This window comes from Betta splendens, chromosome 11, assembly GCF_900634795.4.
Source record: "Betta splendens chromosome 11, fBetSpl5.4, whole genome shotgun sequence".
NCBI classification, from domain to species: domain Eukaryota; kingdom Metazoa; phylum Chordata; class Actinopteri; order Anabantiformes; family Osphronemidae; genus Betta; species Betta splendens.
The window spans coordinates 3,497,014-3,519,537 of NC_040891.2; the positions used below are offsets into that span (position 1 = coordinate 3,497,014).

Sequence of the window (22,524 nt, forward strand, 5' to 3'; positions counted from 1 at the left end):
CCAGATTTTTAAAGGTGCAGAGGGGTGTAGAGTGGTGTTCATTTCCTTGAGAATTAGTAAAATATTATCTCACATTACCTAGAGTCCTTATTCCTCTGAGAATTTACTAAACTGAATCAAGATCAGCAATATAATATCAATTTTAAGGTGACGATGACTCCATAGTGGCTATAAGCACGTGAAGAAGGACTCTTCTCACTAATACACAAACTACAGATACACTATTACCTGAACAAACTCTTCTCTGTGTATCATTAGGCTATTTTGTTTGAACATTTGTTTGACTGTGGTGTTTGGATGACATGGAAAAAGGACATTCTTGACAATTCACCATTAGCTTGAGCTGCTGCATGCCGGTATTGACCTCTCAGTAAATATTTCAGTGTCTAGATACGTTTACTAACAAATGAGCAACACTAGCAAGCAAAAGGACCAGACAATGATGACTGCGAGGCACACTGGGAATATCTATGCATGCTGAGCAGGTGCTCTCATCAGCAGGTAGAGCTGCCCTGGATCCTGTTTGTGTACAGTTATATTTCCACCTTATAAAATGTAATAAAATGTTACATTTTGTCATTCAGCATGTACATGAACATGTTTTCTGAAAGCCAGAGTGACAATACTGTGTGGGAGGAAATTTAATATCCTCCCTCCCCTAGTTCTTTCCCATCACCACCTACAACAACATCAGCCAAAACCTACAGTCCACCATTATAGCTCAGTCGCTTCAGTGAACCATGAGAGGAACAACATGATGCGTGACCCAGCAGCAATGCACCAAAGTAGGAGTTTAACATTTCTATGTCTGTTCACAGCACTTCACCTCAGAATGCTTTGGGAATGACGGCATGTTTAAGGGTTTGCTTCTGGACTCAAGCTGTAGAGTAATGCTACCCAAAGTGTACCTGAGGTCAGAGAAAGTCTGCTGAGAGCAGCATCTACACAGGCACCCAAGTGTGCTGTTTGTAGTTGCAAGCACTGTCGATGTACAAGTAAGTGTGTGTAAATAAGCCAACTACAGTAACAATAGCATCCAGCAAACATGTTATCTACTTATGAACAAAGTGGAAAAAAGTCATATATCCAGTTGTTAAGAAAAACCTCACATGAGAAGTTAGAAAGGTGTGGTTGCATATCTGAAAGCCATTGTTGTAGCTGGCTGTTTATAGAGACTGTCTATTACCACTATTACAGAAGAGAAGCTCTCCTACACCGCTGGCTGTTCGCAAGGCATGGACAGCAGGTCACAATCTAAACCAGATGCTTTCGGAGACTGCCCTGAGGACACATTTTCAAACACATGATCCACGTGGTGGCCTGGTAGCTCAGTAGGTAGAGCATCGGACTGGGAGGCAGAGTGTCCCAGGTTTGACCCCCGCCTCTCGCAGCAGGTGTGTCCTTGAGCAAGTCTAGCTCCCTGGGTGCTGAACTGTGGCTGCCACTGCTCCCACAGGGGAAGGGCCAGAAACAGAGATAACTTTCACGCACTGCTGGGATCAATAAAGTTTCATTTATTATTATATACACAGATTTTCAGCATTTATAGACACACCTGAGGGACCTGGTATGTTATAAGTTATGGCATTATCAGAACTATAGAACTAAAGCACTTTGTCCTGTTCTGTGCTTTATGCTGTCCTGCTGATTTCTTTCATCACCATTCACTTGCCGCTTGCGAAGACTGTAATATTCTTTTAATGCCTGGTAAGCACCACTTCAAATGGGCTCTTATTACAATATCAGGTCTCGGATAAGGTTAAATAATGTTTCTACATTATATTAGTCTCTCCCACTGACCTCTGAGCAAGACTTAGCTATGCCATTACATGGTCCTCACAAGACACATTTACCAAGGTCATTGAGACCTGCTTACTCAGCTCGCTGCGGATGTGGATGTGGTTACCTTTTACCCTTGGTTACCCTCAGTAGTCAAAGGCACCCTGGCGACAGTCTCCGTCAGGGCAAAAGTAAATAAGCAATGAAAAATTGACAGTGAGAAAGACGAAAGAGGATGTTGAGTGGTCTGCATGACGAAACACAATGCTGTCAAATTGTCATTATAGTGCTAAAGTTAAGCAGTCAGAAGGGATCTGGCTACATCTGAGCAAACAGGATCATCATCCAGGCTAACTACAAAAATCATGGAAACACTCATGGGTTAAATTCTTATAGTGGATTTTGTTCTGTGCTTCTCACAGTCAGAAACACTCAGTGCGTCTATTATTCACTAGGCTTTACCACCTCCTCTTTCATCACCATGCACAGATTTTGCAAAGGAATGTTTAGCAGTTCCTTTATTCTGTTATTGACCTGTAAAGGGTCACAAAGGTGCTAAAGCCATCGAAACTATATACTCTATGCAAGGCTGGAGGTGGTGTATGTCCTCCATATTTTAAGTGTTCCCAGGTCAGGTGGTCCCAGTAGATCAGGCAAGCACCTTCCACAGCAGCTCTATTCACTGGGTGAACAGAGCTACCGACTAGAAAACCCACTTCATTGGGTTGTTCAAACTGCCTTAACACTGATAATTATGGCAGTGTGTTTGTTACTGAGGTCATTTATGTAAAAAATTGCAAAATCACTGGAAAGTCCTTAATATGCTCATCTCTAGTATAATTTCACACCCAATTAGTTATGTTCACCCTATTTCTGCTGCAGACATACAGTACTGGGCAAAACATTTAAGTAAGACTGCTATTAAAAACTGGAAGTGTTAAACATTTATTTTCATAAATGAACACAATGCAGTGAATGAACAAAAGCCAAATTAAATATTCGGTGTTACTACAACTACTATACTACACTTACTGATATCATCAACCAATTAGACCGAACCAACTAAAATAACCATCAGGATCATCTGTGGTTAAGTTCTCCCAAGATGTTTGTTTTTGAGTTCCTTCAAAAACTGTGTGCAAGTGTACCTAGAAGAATTGCTGCTGTGTTGACAAAATGTAACACCAAATATTGATATTGAAATATTGGTTTAGATTTTTCTTTTGTTCATTCACTGCATTTTGGTAATTTATTTTCCAGTTTTTTTAATTATTCTTTGTCTACAGCATTTTTTACACATAGGCCTGTAACTATTGCACAGTACTTTTTATATACAGTAATCACCTGAATTAAAACACCCGTTACATGGATCAATTAAAACAAGGACAGAAGCTTGAAGGTGACACCTGTTGAAAGCAGACCACAAAGCAGCATATTAAGAAAAGAACCAGCAGACACATCTGCTAGTCCAAATGAGACAATTACCCACTAATTTAACTAATTCCTAGCTTAACGCAGGATGAACCCTGAATCTGACACTTTCCCATATGACAAGTTACAAAATGCGCTATTTGATTAATTGTTGGTGAAGAGGTTAGTAGTACGAATGGATGACATAAATCACAATTCATGAGGATATTAAACAATTATTCTCACACCTACCATGTTGCTGCCTGCTAACTGAAACACACATTACAGACTGATTGTGGCTAACATGAATGCTACAGAGGAGTCTTTGGGTGCAGCCTGGTTCTCACAGCACTATTGATTTAGCAGCACTGCAGTTTAAAAAGCCACTGGCTGAATGTAAGAAATGGAAACAGACAGCAGTGAGTATGATCTGTGGGGGCAGTAAAATACACACAGAACCAGTAAAATAAAACAGGTTCATGCTTCAGAAAGGTACTGTAACAAATGTAAACATGTTGAGACTAACATTTAGTCTAAAGTCTGGTGAGGCCTGCAAGTACAGGAAACCATGTCCACACCCTGAGGCTAGCAAACACCTGGCAGATGACCTAAACAAGTTCTACTGCCGGTTTGAAAGGAATCACCTCACAGCTCCTGGCCAGACAATCGGATCACCTACACCCCCTAACTCTCACCCTCCCGTCATCAGACCCCCTACCGCTACCTAAGGCTTGTAAAGGAGATGTCTGTCGCCTCCTTCAAAGGCAGGAAACCAGAAAGGCTCTTGGACCTGACAGTGTTTCCCCAACCTGTCTGAGAGTCTGTGCTGACCAGCTGGTGCAATCTTCACTCAGATCTTCAACCGGTCTCTGCTGCTGTCTACAGTGCCCCACTGCTCAAGAAGTCCACCATCAACAGCCTGAACAACAACAGAACTGTCCCCCTGACATCTCTGGTCATGAAGACATTTCAGAGGGTGGTGCTGAGACATCTGAAGGACATCACAGACGCCCTATTTGACCTCCTGCATTTTGCCTACAGCAAAAACAAGTCGGCTGATGATGCAGTAAACCTGGGACTCCACCACATCCTGCACCCCTTGGATTTCGGCTCAACCTTCAATTCCATCACCCCTGGAATACTCTTTTATGGCATCTCATTTCAGCGCTCTGAGTTCAGGCCTGGAGACCGTCAATGATCGAAGTGTTCAGGACCTTGAAGTGTACTAGTCATCATTCACAACTAATATTACCATGCATCCTTGGTGCTGATAAGATAATGCATGATAAATCTGAGTTCATAGTCTATGGAAAGAGAGCACTTTGCAATCAAAATACTATTGGAACCTATTACTCTACGCGATGCTTTTGTAAGTGCACTACATCTCAAAGCTTGTACAACTATGCAAAGCTAAAGAGGCCTCCTTTAATCTGCAGATATGAAAACATTCCAAGAAAACATATTAAGGTTTATGAAAGCAGGTGGAACTGGGTCAGAATACCTTGGCCTAGTATACTAGCAAACCTTTCAAAAAATATTTCTAAAAGTTAAAGAGTTGTATGTGCTTTAATAAGTGACCCATTGTATATTATACAAAGCAGTATAAAAAAGTCTATGGCCAGACACTACTGACCATGCAATGCATTTTTTGGACTGGCCCATGGCCACACATTTCTGTGGCAGTATCAGCATCAGGTATACGCGATGACTGTTGTCAGAGCAGCACAGCTTCGTCTTATCTTCCTCGTCTCTCCACAACTGGTTGGTGGAGTTAAGCTGTAACAACAAAGGCGGATAAAGCAACGCCCGGACTGTTTCTGTCAGCTGTCTGCTTTATCTTTGTGATGACAGGTGAATCTGGAATCTAACAAGCCGCACGCATGCACACACGCACACCACCCCTCTATGGATCTGGGGGGCTAATGTTAAACAGCTGACAAAAAGTTGCTTTCTCAATTACATTCGCCGTAGGAAAGCTAAGGTGGGGACAAAGGGGTTCACAGACTCAGGAAGCAGTAAGAAATCACAGGTCTCTACAGATACTTCTTCTGTAGCAGCACTGTGTGTTTCATATTTTTGCAGATATCCATATTCACACTTCTTTTTGAGACATGTGAAATGCTTTTCTAGGAGCAGCAGGGGCCCAGAGCCACATGCTGTAGAACATTACCCATCTCTGTACTCTCATGTTGAGATGTATTCATCTAAAAATCTGAAAGATTACTATTTGAAATTCACCATTTTAAATACGCCAATCAATGCAAAAATGCAAAAGACTGATTAGAGGAAGACATGTATTTTATAACACCAGAGCACTGAACTGAGTTACTTGTCACAAAACAGATTTTGTCAATGAAACTTCAAACGTCAATTAGGTTTACAGTAAAGAAAAACGTAACTTAATCTAAAACGGATTAGGAAAATCCACAGTACAGAGATTTTGAGTTAGAACACAATCATATAATAGTGATCTGATATTTATCCTGTCACTTTGATGCAGTGGGCTATAGTGTACATAGTCCACTATCTGAAATGATTAATATCAATTAAGTATTATAGGTATAAAATCAGAGGAGGCTCAAATGTCTCTAATATGTCCTAATAAAAGCTAAATTAAAGACTTATCGTATCAATCAAGACGTATCAATCTTAGTCAGGAAGCAAAGCTGTGTTTGAATGAAAGAAGTTTCCTCTGAGAGACTCCTCTGTAAGAGAGGAAGTCATACATTTAAACCTGTGTTTGTGTGCGCGTGGATAAAGACCATACATAAATGTCTGTGTTATCCTTCCACAGAGCTGCTCAGTCTCCTACAGTCTTTCAACTGCAGAACAGGACAGCATTGCTTATGAGAGGCTAATCGTTCATCCGACACAGAGACACAATGTGCATAGTGGATATACACAGTGATGACCTCATTCATTCTCTCACATGGGCGGGCACACGCTTAGTCAGCTGTTGCAAAACTGCAGACAAGACGAGGAGAGGAGAGGAAACGAAGGCGGATGAAGGAGCAGGCAAGAAGAATGAGCTGCAGAATGATTTCTTGCAGTGTGTCAATAAGAGGCGCTTTCTGTGCAGCTAAGAAAACCATTATTTCTACACTAAATGTCATGGGTATAAAGTTTTTTTTAAAGATCACTGACTGGGTTTTAAAAAGAAGCTACAAATAGAATGCGTTTTTGAAGCCGCAATGAACTCTGACAACTTTACACAGATGAATACAACACATGCCTTTAGATCCACATGGAACGCGCAGTGCCAGGGCACCCTCCCACTGAGTAATACTTTACACCAGCTGGTTGGGTCGCACATGGTGCTTTTCTGTTGTGTGTGATGCAAAGGATTAAATGAATAGTTTAATAAGAGATGTCCCGGTGGACCAAATACTGTGATTCAACACCAGTTACTTAAATTTTGAGAATTTATGGGTTTAATTTATGTCCCTGAATTTAACACACTGAATGTTGAGAATATGTCTTAGTTCTGATCTGCTATACCACCACGTAGAAACTGGATAGTAAACTGTAACAATACCACAAATACGCTCTCTCATTTTCCAGATGGTTCCACACATCAATTATTAGGTTAAAGGAATATTTCACCAATTTTCAAATGGGGGTTGACCAAAATCATGTCAAGTAATATTTAAGAATGAAGGTACACTCTGATTCCTCCATATTTTCTATGCAAAGAAATTATCATTTATTTCTCTGTATCAATCTGCCAGGGCAGCTGAAGAGGATATAAAACACGTCATTCTCAACTGCCCATGGCAGATTGTCCTGCACTTACAGACTAGTGCCTCCTGGTTTTCTCTGGCGGCACCAGGTCGAGAGGGGGGTGGAGCTAGCCTGCTGACACATACCGCACTAATTTTCAATGACTGGAGGGCCTGCTCTGGATTACTTATGATACAGCAAGTTCCCGTTTATTGGTATAGTCTGATATCCACGATTACTTGCATAAGCCAGAGTACAGCACAAACGACTTATGCCATATGGGGGAGGACGAGGCCGCACAAAAGGAGCCAGCAGCCGTCATCCAGCAGCCAACAGCAGAGAGACTAGAGCCGGCATTCAGCAGCAGAGAGCATCCGGCATCTGTGGGCCAAGAACCGGCAGCTGAGATGCACTGCACGCCGATAGAAGCACAACTGAATATCCCAGTGCTGCAATTAATATACTGCTGCCGGTTCCTACTGGATGAAGTTGTGGATTTTTCTGCTGACTGTGTGTATTTGTTGTGATCAGGTTTGGGCTACATATGGTCTGAGGAGCAAACTGGCTTTAGGATGCTGAAATAAAAAAAAAAAAAAAAAAAAAAAACGGGATAGAACAGTGGAATGAGCACTAAGTAACATGTACAAGTAACTGAGTACAGTTACGGGCTGCGTGTTTTGGACTACGGTATAGGGAATAGTATTAGCTTATGTTGCTAAGATTGGCTTGTACATTAGTTCAGCTTGCAGCAACTCTAATACTAATTCATTTCATCCTCTTGTAGGTAATATCGGCTGGTGGTGTATCGTCACAAAGACTCTTGGAAGGGACAACTGTCCTGTTTTTCCGGCCACTAACAGAAGATGAAGAAAAGTAGAGGGTTTTCTGCTAAATGAGGAATCTGTGGCTTTTCTAACAACCTAGAAACAATGTCTTTGTTCAAACACACTGCTTTACGTTTTTAATAAAAAGTAATATTTTAACAATGTCTGTGCGTTTGTATGTAAATCGGAGGAACACGCCCAGCAGTCGGTGCCTCGGGTAGGTCCAATGGCTGAAGCTTGGGGCATTTGTCAGAACACAATGCATTCTGGGTGTTGGAAGAGCATGACCATTTCCATCCACAACACATATTGCTGCAGCTTTTCTCTGTTTTCTCTGGACCTAGACCATTAATGTTAAACGTTTTTTCACATTTTGGCTAATAAAATGTCCGATTTTTATAACGACTTGCTTTTCGGCTGAGAACTATTCCTTTAAATGGTGACTGTAAATTGTCTATTGGTGTGAAAATTTAACATCCTTATTTATTTAACAATAGGGATGAAAATAAAAAGTAGCCAAACAGCCTAATCAGTAAGAATCCAGTGTTCACGTACAAGGACTGCATTTTTAAACTTTACAATTTGTGACTAAATGCACTTACTTATTTCATATACATGAATAATGGTTCATTATAAAAAGGTGTAGCAATAAAGTAAACAGAAGTGATGGCATCCTAATCAAAGATTTACACACGCCATCTCCACTGCCAAGCATCAGCCTTTTCTTATTTGGAAAACAAGGGAATTGTTTTTTTCAGATTACATAATGCAAATAACGTCTCCCCCCTGTTCTAATGGACACATGAGCTGATGTGTCAGATGAGTTTGGTATTGTAATCAGTCTACACAAGCAACATCACGGATTATAACTGAAAGGTATTTATCATTTTCTGTTAAGCTAAAACTTAGAAACCTTAGTTTTGGGTTTCACTTTGCTTCTCCGATGAATTGTGGTATGCTTTCAACACTGTTCAACACTGGTGGATGGATATGTGCAGCAACTTACAATATATCCGATGGCCTCCAAACGTACTGGTATAAATGCAGAAGCAAAATTCACACATAGAAATTGCAGAAAGTGATACACCATGAATTTAATATTTACTCTGGGATATAACCGGAGACACACAGGAGGGCTATAATCACATCCCTAGTGTGAAGCAAGTGATGCTGATAACATGTAGAGGGTATGAAAACGAAAGTCAGAAAGGCAGTTATTAGGGCTGGTTAAAGATTTGAGGAATAATTAATATTTCCATTGTATTTCCCCTGCTCACTCCATGAGGACCGCAGGGATCTGTAGGGTCCTCCTCTTGTCATTCTGTGAAAACTTTCCTCAATACTTCCTCATTTTATGAACTTCAGGTGGAATAAATTTCCTAATTCTTTTGTTGCTCTAATCCCAGGTGATTCTACCCATGCTGCAGGCATTACTGCGCAAATCAGAGGGGATCCCACAGATCAGGATTTCCTAAACTTTACAGGAGAACAAAGTGACTCTAAACAGCAGTTCGCTGTGCAATCAGACTTGGAATTCTTCGAGATACATCAACGCAGCTTAAAAGTCACATACACGTTAGTGAATCGATTTTCACTTAAATAGGCGTTAGAGTTTGGTGGTTGCATCACATGTTTTCCCTTTAGTTAAATAAAAAAAAGGAAACATTTCCCTGCAAGTAATTGGTTGTGCCAGAGCACAATTAAATTAAAAAATGTAAAAATTTTATATATATATTAAATAATAAAATTGTAGATTCATATGTTTACAAGAAAATGATTCCACCAACAACAAAAGCAGGAGCCTGGTTCCCTCTCCGGCAGTGAATCAGACCTGTTCTCAGTGCATGTTGGACTCTGGCAGGGCAGCCCTTTTTCATTATTTTCATAGACAGAATTTCTAGGTGCAGCCAGAAGACGAAGGGATCCTGTTGGGAAGGCACAGGAGATCTAGGAGCGCACCCTAGGCCTGCACTAAGTTGGTTTACAGCACGTGAAGCAGCCCCTTTAAATACGAGACTATGCATTTTGCAAACAGAAAACTATTCTGGTCTACTCCGTCTAGGTTGGAGGACCGTTCTTGGCTCAAGTATCTTGCGGTCTGGGAAGAATGTAGCATAAGATCAAAAGAAGAATTGTGCAGCAGTCGTGCAGTCAGTGCACCAGTCTGTTGTGGTGAAGCTGGGCCGAAAGCTGAAATTCTCGATTTACTGGTTGATCTACGTTCCTCTCACGTTTGATCGTGCGCTTTGGGTCATTACTGAAAGGACAAGATTCGAGATACAAGCACTTAAAATGGGTTTCCTCCGCACAGAGGCAACCCTTAGAGATGGGGTGAGGAGGTCTGTAACTCTGGAGTTGCTGCTCCTCTACATTGAGAGGAGCCAGCTGCGGCGAGTGGTGTGTTGTGGACGCTTAATGTATAATGTATTGCGGACATAGGTGAATACAAACAAGTACATTGCAGTACGATGCTGAAGCAAGAAAATGAAATGGATTGTGAGAACGCACATAAAAGGGGTAATGTCCCTGTGAGTACCTCAAAGGTGAATTTACCACTGAGCACAACACCTGAATATTAACTGCATATAGTCTGATTGATGCGAACACAGTCTGGACTGCATGAGTCAAAGAGGCTTATGGTGCAGGAGAAAAACTTCACAGGCACCTTAGACAGCAGTCTACGGTGGCATACTAGAGACACTGCTGGTGCTTTGCCACCATAATGCTGATGTGGAGAGATTGTCAACTCTTTCCCCTCTCCGCTCTTGTTGCTGATGCCTCTGGTGGTTCCTCTCCTGCGTTGTTCTTATATCCACTATCAACTGTTTTGTTATACTATTACCGTTGAAATTATTATTATTTACATTGTGTAATAACAATTGAATGTTATGTTTTATTCTTTAGAAGTGAATAGAAATGGTCCTTTTTCCTTCGCGTTGCAAAAGTTTGGATTGCACAGAAAAAGGTTGTTCAAGTCTCTGTACAGAGGTTTATGGTAAAAGCTCAAAGTACCTTGTGATTATTGATCACAAACCTTTCAAACAACATTCATTAATATTTGCTTCTATAATAGCTTCTACCCATCTGGTTGATGATGGCAGATGCTGATTCTGCCTGCAGCCAATTGTTCTTAATCAGCCATTAGAAAATTGAGATGCAACATTGATGTTGGATGAAAAAGGTTTCTACACAACTCCTTGGGCAGCTGTTTGTCACGTCTCTACTACAAAGCAATGCTGAGGGCAATCAAAACTCCACAGATAAGACTATATATGACAACACAATTCAGATTGGATGCACTTTTATCTAAAACTCCAATCCATCAATTTCCTTTAATGCACAACTGTACACCAGAGCCTGACGATGCCTACGTCACACGGTAGATAAATCTGAAAGCTAAAAAATAATCAGCCAGTACTTAGGTGTTTTCCTTCACACCTTAACACCAGTGAAGTGTAACCCACTCAACCAACATTTAACGGTGTGGTTTCATAGTAAACAGTAACTACTAACCACAGCATGACTGCTTTATAACATCACAATATCAAAAGGTGCGAAGTAGGTTGAGTGTATTTGATAATAAAAGATGATCCCTCTGGCAAACCAATGTGAACAATTAATTTTATTCACTGCTTTACTTAAATATGCATTATAAGCTCCTCTGCCTCGACTTCATTCACAAGATATCTAATTTCTAATTCTATTATTTTTAACCACGATCCAGAACCACACTAAAAGTTTCAAGGAGTCAAAAACCAAACTACTATCAAACTACTGTACATTACTACAGTGATCACATCCTACACATTCTGGTTAGAAATCACAGCACAGTTATTCTGCTGTGGTTATCGCAACACAGGCCTTGTATGAACAAATGCAGCTTTTAGTCAGAGTATTCACTGCTGACTAAAGAGGTTTCCTCATAACAAGGTTGGCCCACTCCCATTCATCTGAGGTGACAGCTACAGCAGCTCAGTGGGAGGCGGCAGTAGCAGAACTGAAAGTAGACAAACCTATAAATAAACTAACTTTGCAGAGAGAAATAGTTTCATGTGTTAAACCTGAAACACGAGTAGAGGGATATTATGGGCTAAAAAAGACATTCTGAAATATATCTGTCTGCATTACAACCTATAATAAAACAATAAAACCAGCAAACAATAAAATGTTAAAATGTGAAAAAGCCTTTATACATTGACTATATGGGTAACCACTATTCCACCATTTTCACTTTCTTCTTGCAGCAATGTCACTTTTTTAAAAAGCTGCAAGGATTCAATTTCTATAACTAGGAACAAGTCACAATATGGTTCTGTAATCTAGTCTTTAGTAAAAAGTATTAGCCCATCGACATGTAGGTAAAGAATTTGAGCTACAAGTCTTCAAATTATCCAACTTATTATTGCAATAATATAATAATACATTACAGTAACCAGAATTATTTCTCCATGTTGTTTTAATTCCAGGCGGGATGAAAGTGCATCATCCCCAATTTACAACATATGACGGTGAACGCTGGGCCCCGTTTGCCTCAATCCCATCTCCGGCCTAAATTTACGATCCTCTTGTGCTTCCCTGTCTGTGCGAAAAGCTCCCCTCTGCTTCTTATTGCTCTCGTTCTTCAGATGACACTTATATTTACTGGAATGGTATTTTGTCTGGAACTCAAAGTCTTACAGGGATTATGGGGGAGAAGCGAGCTCGATGGATAGAAACACCGAATGAGAGAGCATGGCCAAGACCCCCATGGAAATCTGCCCTTTTTAACCCGGTGGGAGATTTCTTATCAGAATGCTGCCAAAACTATTATGAAAGGATATGGTAATTATGGACAGCACAGATACGCATGCAAATCCAGCAGGCTGACCAAGCACCGAGCTAATATAACATGTCTGGTGTGGGGACTGTTTACACACCCTTCCCCAACACTTGTCGTATTCAATTAATTACTCCCTGACAGGGTGACAAAGATGATTAAAAGGAATGATGAGAAATAATTCCTCACATGGTTTAAAAAGGTGAAGCCACTCTGTCTTTGTAGAATTTAAAGGTGTTTTTTTTTTTCAACATTCCCAAGAGGGATTCCATTACCATTCCATCTATTCAGGATCTGAATGTAGAAAATGAGCCAGAGAGGATGTTTGTAGCGTGGCTGTGATCGTGAGGCGCGTTTTATTCTGGTGGGAGGACAAAAAGAGAGGGCTGTGTCTGCGGGTAATGAGCTGGATCACAGCGTCCGTTTCCAACCTCTAGCGTCTGAATTCTTTTTTAAAACTCTTCCTGTTTGACACTCAGATCAATTAGTAGGTGAAAAGGAGACAGGGAGGCTTTTGTTTTGTTTGAACGAGGGAATTTATCTAAGTAGAAGGTTTTTATTGTTCATAATGTGTGATTGAGCTTCACACAAAAACCAAGTTGACTCACCACTGTGTTTTTAAGTTACAGTAACATCAAACACTGAGGATGCGACAGCCTTGTGGGGGAATTGAGAGCTGTTAGTCTGTCACAAATACCTGAAGCGGCACATGAATGCAGACATCTACATTTCAAGTAGCAGCGCACTTTTATCGGCTCGCATCCTCAAATGCTGAGATACACTAGAGCAGGTTGAACCCACCCAATATTCCTGCTTCTGACTGACGGCTCCCGGCTGTAGCCAAGCTTGATCCGTTCATCACAAGGGCCTTTTTTTATAAAAAAACAAAAACAAAAAAAACAGGCCTTCTTAAGGAAGCCTCTTTACAGATGTCAGCTCATGAAATGTCTTTGCCCCCCCTCCTCCTCCTCCTTTTGTGTTGTCTTTTGTCAGAAATAATAATGCCGTGCCTCAGCCAGATTAGCTTTGTCTTTGAGACGGGACAGCCAGCAAACAAACAGCAACATGCTGGGAAGCTCTATGACAATCTCTTTAGCTGATTACTCTCTCATTTATCAACCGCTAAAAAGACACAGCGGCTGTTTATTTACACTGCAAGACACATGCCAGATGAACTGTTTGATTTTGAAAGGGGAGAGGCTTCGCCACCATTTATGTGGCTGTATGCAGCTCCTTTGATCCATCTGGCAAAATAACAGTGAGTCAGCGAGTACAGAACATTTAGCATTTGCCACAAATTAAAAAAGGAGTGGGAAAAGTCACGATTAGTCTTAGAAAATAAAGTGCTGGACTGGTGCATCACTCATTTGGAAGCTGATGAAAACATTTACAGTGAATGGATCCAGCAGTTCAGCCTGCTGCTGTCCTGCTGCTGCGGCACAGTCACACCTCCACCTTCTCACTTGGTCTTATACACAGCACACAAAAGTCATCAGTCCAAGAAGAATAACAAAAGCTTAGTTGACAAAAGGCCCACACAATGAAAGCTCTTACTCAGATCTTGACTGGCAGGCGTGTGTGGCACCTCTGCCCCCAAGGACTCTCTAACTCGTGGAAAAAAGAAAAAGAAAAGCACAAACCAGTCCAGCCACAGCACAGTGACTTTCCACACAAAGGAAGTATGTGCAAACCCTGTGTAGTGAACTCTGCCAACAGGGTCAATCACACAGACATATGTACGCATACCCACTCATTACACTTCAACCAAAGAAAACAGCACCAGTGCTATTAATGTGAAACTCTGGCCAGCAGGTTCAACAAGACACACAAACACAAACAGAGGCCTACCTGCAATTTGGTGGCGGGTCCAAGGTTATCTCTGCCAGCTCCTTCTGGATTCTGCAATGAGGGGACCAGCGGTTATGCATACGCACACAAAGGGCTTCAACAACAAAGATAATTCCATGAATCCTGTAAAATCAATCCGGAAATGTACACGTGTAATACCTCATTGATTTTGTAATGTGCTCCATAGCACTGGGTCTGGGCTAAGTCCTGTCATACAAAAGCAAATGGGCAAGTGTTTAACCTCACGTACATAAATTGAAATTGATGTCAAAGGGCCATGCTGGATAAGAATATGTGATCTGATACATCTGGGTAAATTCATGTTGCATGATTGTCTTATATCACCCTTTTATAGAAAGATGTTGGAACCAGAAATAAATAATGAATAGACTATAGAGATAGATCAGATATTTATTTATCTATTTAGAGTACTCATTCTGTTCAAGAACAAAGAGAGGAATATAATGACTGTGATGATAACAGGTGAATTGGTAGAGGCAATACACCAGTCAATCAGTTTTCCAACTCTCACATACGGTTTCAAGCCATGAGTGTCATCTAAAAAGAATATATCATTATACATACACAAGCAGCCAAATTGAGTTTTATCTGCAGGGTGGCTGAGTTTAGAATAAAAAATAAAAAAGTCCAGTCACCATTTAGTATCACATCAAATAACAAAAAGCACAATAAAAATCTAGTCATAAGAACAGACCAACAGAAATGAAATAAGGTAAGGCAATAAAATGTAATAAAGAATGACTCTCAAGCCATAATAGTCTGTAGTCTACACTTCAAAACCTCCAAAAAGTCCATCTACTGTAAGAGACAGTGTTCTTAAAAAGAGAAACTCCAGCCATCAGCAGACTACTACTTTACTCTGGGGGAAAGGCCCGAGAAGCCCCGAGTCTTGAAAGCAAAAGAACAAAGAGCTCCCACTATATTGGAGAAATCGTGCAGATCTCTTACAAGCAGGAAGTCCCTCAATGGAGGTTAGAATCAGCGTATGATGTAATCACCTCCATTTTGTCCAAACTATCTGCAACATTCTAGGCCCACTTCAGATCCCTGTCACAAAAGAAGTGGAGGTCAGAAAATAAGAAGCTTGGGGAAGACCTCCCTTTGGAGAGTTTCCAAGAACGTGCATACAAGGAGTCCCCCAGGTAGAACCAGAATACCCTGGAAACAGTGTTGTGTCTATGGCTGTAGGAGTAGGAAACGAGGCTCTGCAAGATGTGGCTGGAAAGAGGAACATCTGGACTGACCCAGGACAGGACTCAAGTGTTAACATGACTGAAATGGATCTTTAATACTGGTTTGCTGATAATTGTGGGTTCACCAAACCATACCAACCATGTGACCATACTGTACCCTTTTCTACATTTGAACTGACTCCTGAATGGTTGAATGTTCACATTCCATAAGAAAGAACAGTCAGGTTAGTTTTTGAATCAAAATATTGATATTGCATTTTTTTTAAATGATTTATAGCTTCTCAGGAGACACATCTATGTTAACTGGCCTAATTTTGACTCATGGTAAATGGAAGGCATGAAAACATCACTGTAAATATTTAAGTATTGATTTATCTATAAAAATGTGATGAAAATCAGGTTGTTCTGGTAAAACCGTAAAGTGATAAGAGATTAAGATACTTGGCCACTATCTATCCATCTATCATATAAAATCAAACCTAATGGAACATCTCCTACAACACCACAGCCACTGTGTGTAGTATAACAGACCTGTATAAATTAAATGTATCCACTGCACCTTCTTGTCTTGTGACTGTGGCAAGTGACTGTGTGTCGTGTCGACACACCTCCAGAACTGAAGAAGCCTTTTAAATTTCTGAACCACTTGTAATAGTGGCAGGTATGCGATAAACCCTGGGAAGGCTACCGGTCCATCACAAAAGGTCTTATCCATATACAGATAACAACAAAACAACAACTACTCACTTCCCCACTTAGACCTACAGGCAATTCAGAGCCTGTAATTGACCTGACTGCATGTGTTTAGACAGTGAGAGGAAGCCATGGAGCCCACGCAGTCCATGCAGACATTACACACAAAGGCACCTGGGCGTCAACGGGAATCAAACACAGGTGCTTCTTGCTGTGAGGCAAAAGTTCTAACTAACCATTAACCATTATTATTCAACATCTTGACTGACCCCCACAAACAATTTAATATTTTGGAGCTGTATTACAGCATAACACAAACTCACTGATCCATGTATTTCTTATCCACAGGTATCAGCTAAAGCACGTGTTCAGGCATGTTCACAACTGATACAACTGTGCATGTCTGATATTTGGAGGTTTCCATTACACGTCTTACGTTTCACTTTTGGACTGAAGCCAATATGGATGTAGGCAGAAAAGACTGACCCCAAAGGCACTCAAGCCCAGCCCTCATAATTACACCAGATTCCAAATGTGCATTTAAGAAAACGAGAGACAAGCTGATAATTGTCTATAAGTTGGCTTGAACCTCTAAATGCACCTCACACCTTGTACACTCGGGTCTATTCAGATCCAGCTGGCACATATCCAGCCCATCCTGTTCCCTTGTAGTTTTAATATATGTTTTTGGGGTCACAGTGTGTCAGTTACTAATTAGGGCACATGTCATAAAACTACAGCTGCAGTGAACAACATAGATTTGTTCGTGTGTCTGTCCCTGCACTTTGTCTCTGCATCGCTACGGTTTATTACACAAGGGCAAAATGCTGATGCCTCACTGTTTGGATGCGAGGATCACAAAGATGTAGGACTTAACACGATAATAACACAAAGGTGGATTCCCTTTAAAATGTACTCAGCCAAAGATTGACTTACTGTCTTCACATGAATCACTAGGGGAAGGGAGTAAAAAAGACATTTTGGCACGTAGTCTGTTAATACAATTTCCACAGCTATGGAGTCATTCGCAGCTCAAGTATGTGCTGTGTAATTTTATCTGCAGTATATCCTGAGGCGGCACATTTTGACGGCTGAGGCTGTGGAGCTGTTAGGAGGAGTGCTGCAGTGAATGAGGCCGGTGGAACCCAAAGGGAAAAGCGCTGCTTATGCCGTGACTTCACTGTGCTCCTGCGTGTCTTCTTTAGCCAAACACTTGCTTTTCCCTAATGTTCCACAGCTCTTGTATTTGATATTCACTTTGAGACTGTTCCAGCACTAAACTACTACATTTGGCCCATGTAAATATGTCAGAATCGTTTGAAGGATAGTTTTTTGTAATAGAAAACACTGTGTGCAGCTTGTGTGATTGTAGCAAGCAATGATTTATAACAAGACCAGGCAGTGACAGCAATTAAATAGCATTCAGTGTCTGCTATTCATTCTATAAAGGGGAAAACCTATGGATGGACGGACGGACAGACAGACAGATCATTTATACTTGTGGTTCTGTCAACATTCAAACAATGCTAATAATTACATATATTTGTAAGACTAAAAAGGAAATATTGAATCATCTTAGCCTTTAGATTTGGTGGGTGATGATGCTACTAGCTCTTTGAGCAGTCTGGAACTGCAGCTGTTTGCAAGTGGCACATTCCGGACAGCATCTTATTCAAAAGCTCTGGTATCAGCGTCCTCACAGGACTGACTGTGACTCCCCTGCCTTGCCAGCTTACTGCCCAACCACATAACATCTGTTGTTGCTCCATGCCATCCTTCTGTGATATCCAGTGCCAGGCTGGCACGGGACATAAATTGGCATGTTGTTTGGGAGCCCGGCAGAACCAACAGGGGTGCTCTTAAGAGACAGTGTGTAACCTCTAAATACTGCATCAAGTAACAAACAAGAAATGTATTTTAAAAGTATTACTTGTCATCAGTGTCTCCTGGAGTTTGCCTTACTTGAATGAAGATAAGTTTGCTTTTATGCCCAAGACCTTGTTTTTGATCATGTTGATGAAGACAAGATAAAAAGGCAACATCATCAAATGATCTCTTGATGTTTCTTTTCAATGAAGCTCTTTGCTAACATGGGAAACTAACACTGCCCTCTATGCCAATTTGTTCATATAACAGCCATCTGTAATTTAGACATTACTTACAGTTCCATTTATGTTGGAGCTTGAGTCAAAGAAAGCCACAATAAGATAAAATAACGTGCCATTTAAAGGCTACTAGGCCAGAACAAGCAGGACTGCTGTTCTAGGGTAGGATTATTGATATAAAGTTTATTTATGATGTTTCTAATTTAGTGTGGGAAATATCTGGAAAATGCTGTCAATCCTTCCTCGCATGCTCACATTGTTTGTTCCACACTCCAAACTGTGTACGTTTAAAACAGAAAAGAAACAAATCTTTACACTTCAGAAGCCATGAATAAACAATGAGCATTTTCTCTAAAATGAATGGTTTACGCATTAGGCCTCCGGCTCTGAACAACAGAAGCTATAGACTGACAGATGACTTCTAGAAATGTAAAAACACAACACAGCAGTGTTTATTTAACGCCAAATAAAAAACTGCGAAGTGAGTGAGGGCTAGACAATCATTCGAGGAGCCAGACAGCAGAAAGAATAAATACAGTAGTGTAGTTGTACCTCTTAGCACTGGTGGACAGCTTGGCAGCAGTTTTGCTGGAGATTTTGGCCTCTTTCTTCTTGGGCTGGGCCTGATCTCGCTGCTCGGGGCCTTGCTGCTCTGGAGGAGCCGCCTCTCTCTGTTCAGCATCTGAGCTTCCGCCACTGGTGTTGGGACTGTCATCCGGCCTTGGTTGCACCTCACTGGACATGTTTACACTACTCACACACAAAAAAGGGAAAAGCTCTGATTACTCTGCGACTAATAAAATGTTTTGTCTGGCCTATTTAACCATAATCCAAAGATTTAAATGACATCAAACAGACGTAACGCAGAAAAACATTAAATGGGGAAAAACAGAACAAAAGAGTGATTTGTCAGGCAAGATCCTCAGTCATCCAGGAGTGGTTGTCTGGAAATTCAGTGGTGGCAACTGGATTTCTGTGTTCTTTTTTTAAAAACAAGCTGAGACACAAAATCAGCGTTCACAAAGAATAATTTGCAGTTTAAAATTTATAAATCATTTAACTCCTGGTAGGAAAAAGGTCACCATGAGTTCTGAGAATTGTGAACATGAATTTTCCCCTTAATTTCCTAAACCTTTATAGAGTCTGAGATGAATTAGACAAATAGAATCTGTAATTAAATAATCAGGAAATAAGTCACTTGTTCCAGCTGTGTTGCATTTATTCATACTAAATGTTCCTACTTGGGTAGATTTGAAAGCATTTGTGTAAAATATTAAATACAGAGATCAGATCTATTACCTACTTAGAATCAGCCAAGCTGAATGCCTGCTAGTGACAAGATAAGTCTCAATAATAAAAAGAAACCTGCAAGGTCATGTTTCACCAATTCTCTCATCAGCATTTGTTTTGTATGTGAGCTCCAAGATGAATGCCTCTATTGACATTCCCAAGTTTGCGATGAAAAAAAAAAAGTATAACAACAAATGAGTTAGTGTGAGGGCACTTTTACTACGTTGTGGTGAGCTGAAACGCAGATTAGATAGGCAGAGCTAAGGACGGACTGTTGAGTAAACATGACAGCAGCTTTGGAGAGCAGACACTGCTGCTGACATTTGACAGCAGCCACTGTGTACGGTCTGTGATGCTATAAACTGCATTTGGCTGAGAGCTTATAGTGAGATAATAGAGGGATTACAGTCCACACCATAAGCATTTGGACAAGCTGCACTCTGCTAGTGTGCGTAATTGAATGCAGGGGAAAGACTAGACATTTAGATCTGTAGGTCTTTATCAGACATAAGCACGGTGCCGGTACCAGAACAGAACCACACAAATTAACCTGCCTCAGGCTGTAACATGATGCATCCAACGTGTGTGGCTGGGAGGAGGAACATCCTTTGAATGTTTGGTGTCAAACAGAAGGTACACATTTTAGCTTATCTGTTCACACTCATCTACAACATTATCAGAGTCTCCACTCTAAAACTAATTAAACTGGGACTCTATAATCAGCTCTTCTTTTCAGAGAAGATGAAGGTCAGGCACTCTTCGTTTTTCTGTCACCAAGAGAAGACCTTAAAACCAAAAACCTAACAAAAGGCAAAACCCAACGTTTGATGCGAATCTCCTGATGAGAGAAAAAGCAACCTGCACCCAAGTGATGTTTTAGAGTGCAAAGCATAAAGCGTCGGCCATAGGTCAAACATGGAGCTGGTTCTGTTACAGCTTAGACCTGTCTGTGTGCTAATGGAAGCGGCACACTGACATTTATCACTGGTGTTTTAACTGCTAACAGAAGCTCCATGGGCAGATTGTTTTTGTTGTGTGAGCCCAGGTTCAGTCGGATGCAACCCGCTGGAAGATATTTCATCAGTCTGCAGGACAGGAATCTAAAACCACACACACACACACACACACACACACACACACACACACACACACACACACAACGGGCTTTTCAAGGTGAAAGGGAGGAATATGCACGAACGGCTGAATCAAGATAGCATGAACAAATAAGTCTCCCACTGTTAGGACGCGCTGCTGTGACTGGAACCATCTCCCGGTGAGGGGCTATTATTGTGCAGACAATGGTGAGCAGCCGGAGCGGCACATCACCTTGGGCACTTGTCACAAGAGACTGTACAGATGTTTCTACCCCCCCTGGGTGTGAATCTGTCACAACAGCTCAAGTATTAACTACCGGGCTTGGGAAGCGTCGTAAGCGGCGTGTTATTGAGCAGGCCTAGCAGAGAATCACACCCCAGACAGGACGCGCAGTCCCAAACATTCCACGCGGACGCGAACACGTCGCGTTCCCCTCGCGTATCTGGCTGCTAGCTAGCCGAGGTGCTACCTCGCCTTTCGGCAAACACAGCACAAGAAGAGTTGCTTCTAACTTTTTTTTTTCCTGGACGCGAGGGGTTTTGTCATAAACAACCCAGCTGTTAGCACCTTTCACGCGTCGCGTCGCGAATTAACGTTCACGTCGCCGGGTCCAGTTGGAAAGTTGGCGCAACCAACGTTAACTTGCTTTTACGAGCTCGTGCAGAGGTTTCAGCTCCATCCAACTTAAAGCGTCGATGCGACCACACGCCGAATGAACGCGTTTCCCACTGCGTTGCTAAAATGTGTGTACATAGACGCGTACACGTTTCAAAGGAAGTGGGTTTAAAATGACATGTTTTACACGGAGGGAGGCGTTTTCACAGCGAAACCGCAAACGCACGCAAAGATGCTACCGCGGAGGAGCCCCGGTTCCCCTGGCGTCCTGGCGATCTCTATGAGGAGTGACCCGTGAGGCAGCCCCGCTATCAGACATCTTTACAAAGGCTAACGTTCCAACAAGACACGGGTGAGCGTCACGCTTATCCGACATTTAGCCCGGCGCTATCCAGTATCGGAGCTCCCCCCGACTACTGCCAAATCCGCTCCTGCACAAAAGGCAGAAAGGATAGCCCCCCCCCCTCCCCAACCGCCACCACCGCCCCCTCCCGCTACAAGATAACGCAATAAACCTTTATTCTGTTCGCAGAGTTGAATCTCGAAGGAGGAAAACACGAGGAGCCGACTGACCTTTGCAAGCAGGCTGGACGCACGGCGGCAGAAGAAATGTTTTGTACTGTCCACGGTTTATTTCGTAATCCGTAACACCGTCCGCCCGCTGCTCTCCGTCCGTTGCTTTGACTGATTGTTGGAGAATGTGCTAAACCGCGACAGTCACTTGTCCGCGATTACAAGCGTCGTTTCCGGGTTTAGCCGTCAAAATAAGAGCTCGAAGCGCGTTCATGTGGCGTCTTAGTTTTATTGAAAGTGGATGAAAAAAGGGATAAAAATACAAATGGCAAACAAATGAGCCTAAACTACTCTCTTCCAGCTTGATTACATTTTTTGCACTTGAATTGGAAATTTAATGTCCCCAAAGTAAAGAGTAACTCACATTAAACAGGAAAATGTATTTAGGTGACATTTAAGTGTTAAACTTTATTCCAAAAAAATCTTAGTGATATTTTTGATGAAAGCTACAGATACCTGAAACATTGACCTTTGTTTAGGGTACGGAAATCTCACTTCCGGGCTGTTCTCTTTATAGCGACTTTGACAAATCAGATCGCCTC

At 41.6% G+C, this 22,524-nt stretch overlaps 1 protein-coding gene across 2 annotated transcripts in view; it reads right to left on the reverse strand.

Moving 5' to 3' along the window:
* LOC114865952 (ubiquitin-conjugating enzyme E2 E2-like) overlaps positions 1 to 22,145 on the reverse strand; it is a 39,513-nt gene extending 17,368 nt beyond the window's left edge. Inside the window, exons 1-4 of one of the 2 annotated variants that reach the window (XM_029167511.2) lie at positions 21,983 to 22,145; positions 20,676 to 20,799; positions 18,962 to 19,159; positions 14,398 to 14,448 (exon numbers count right to left, since the gene is read on the reverse strand). In XM_029167511.2, the coding sequence (XP_029023344.1) occupies positions 14,398 to 14,448; positions 18,962 to 19,152 (242 nt within the window). In that variant the 5' untranslated portion in view covers positions 19,153 to 19,159; positions 20,676 to 20,799; positions 21,983 to 22,145. The remainder of the gene's footprint in view (positions 1 to 14,397; positions 14,449 to 18,961; positions 19,160 to 20,675; positions 20,800 to 21,982) is intronic. The other variant, XM_029167510.3, reaches the window with a different exon arrangement.
* Positions 22,146 to 22,524: the final 379 nt, after the last annotated feature.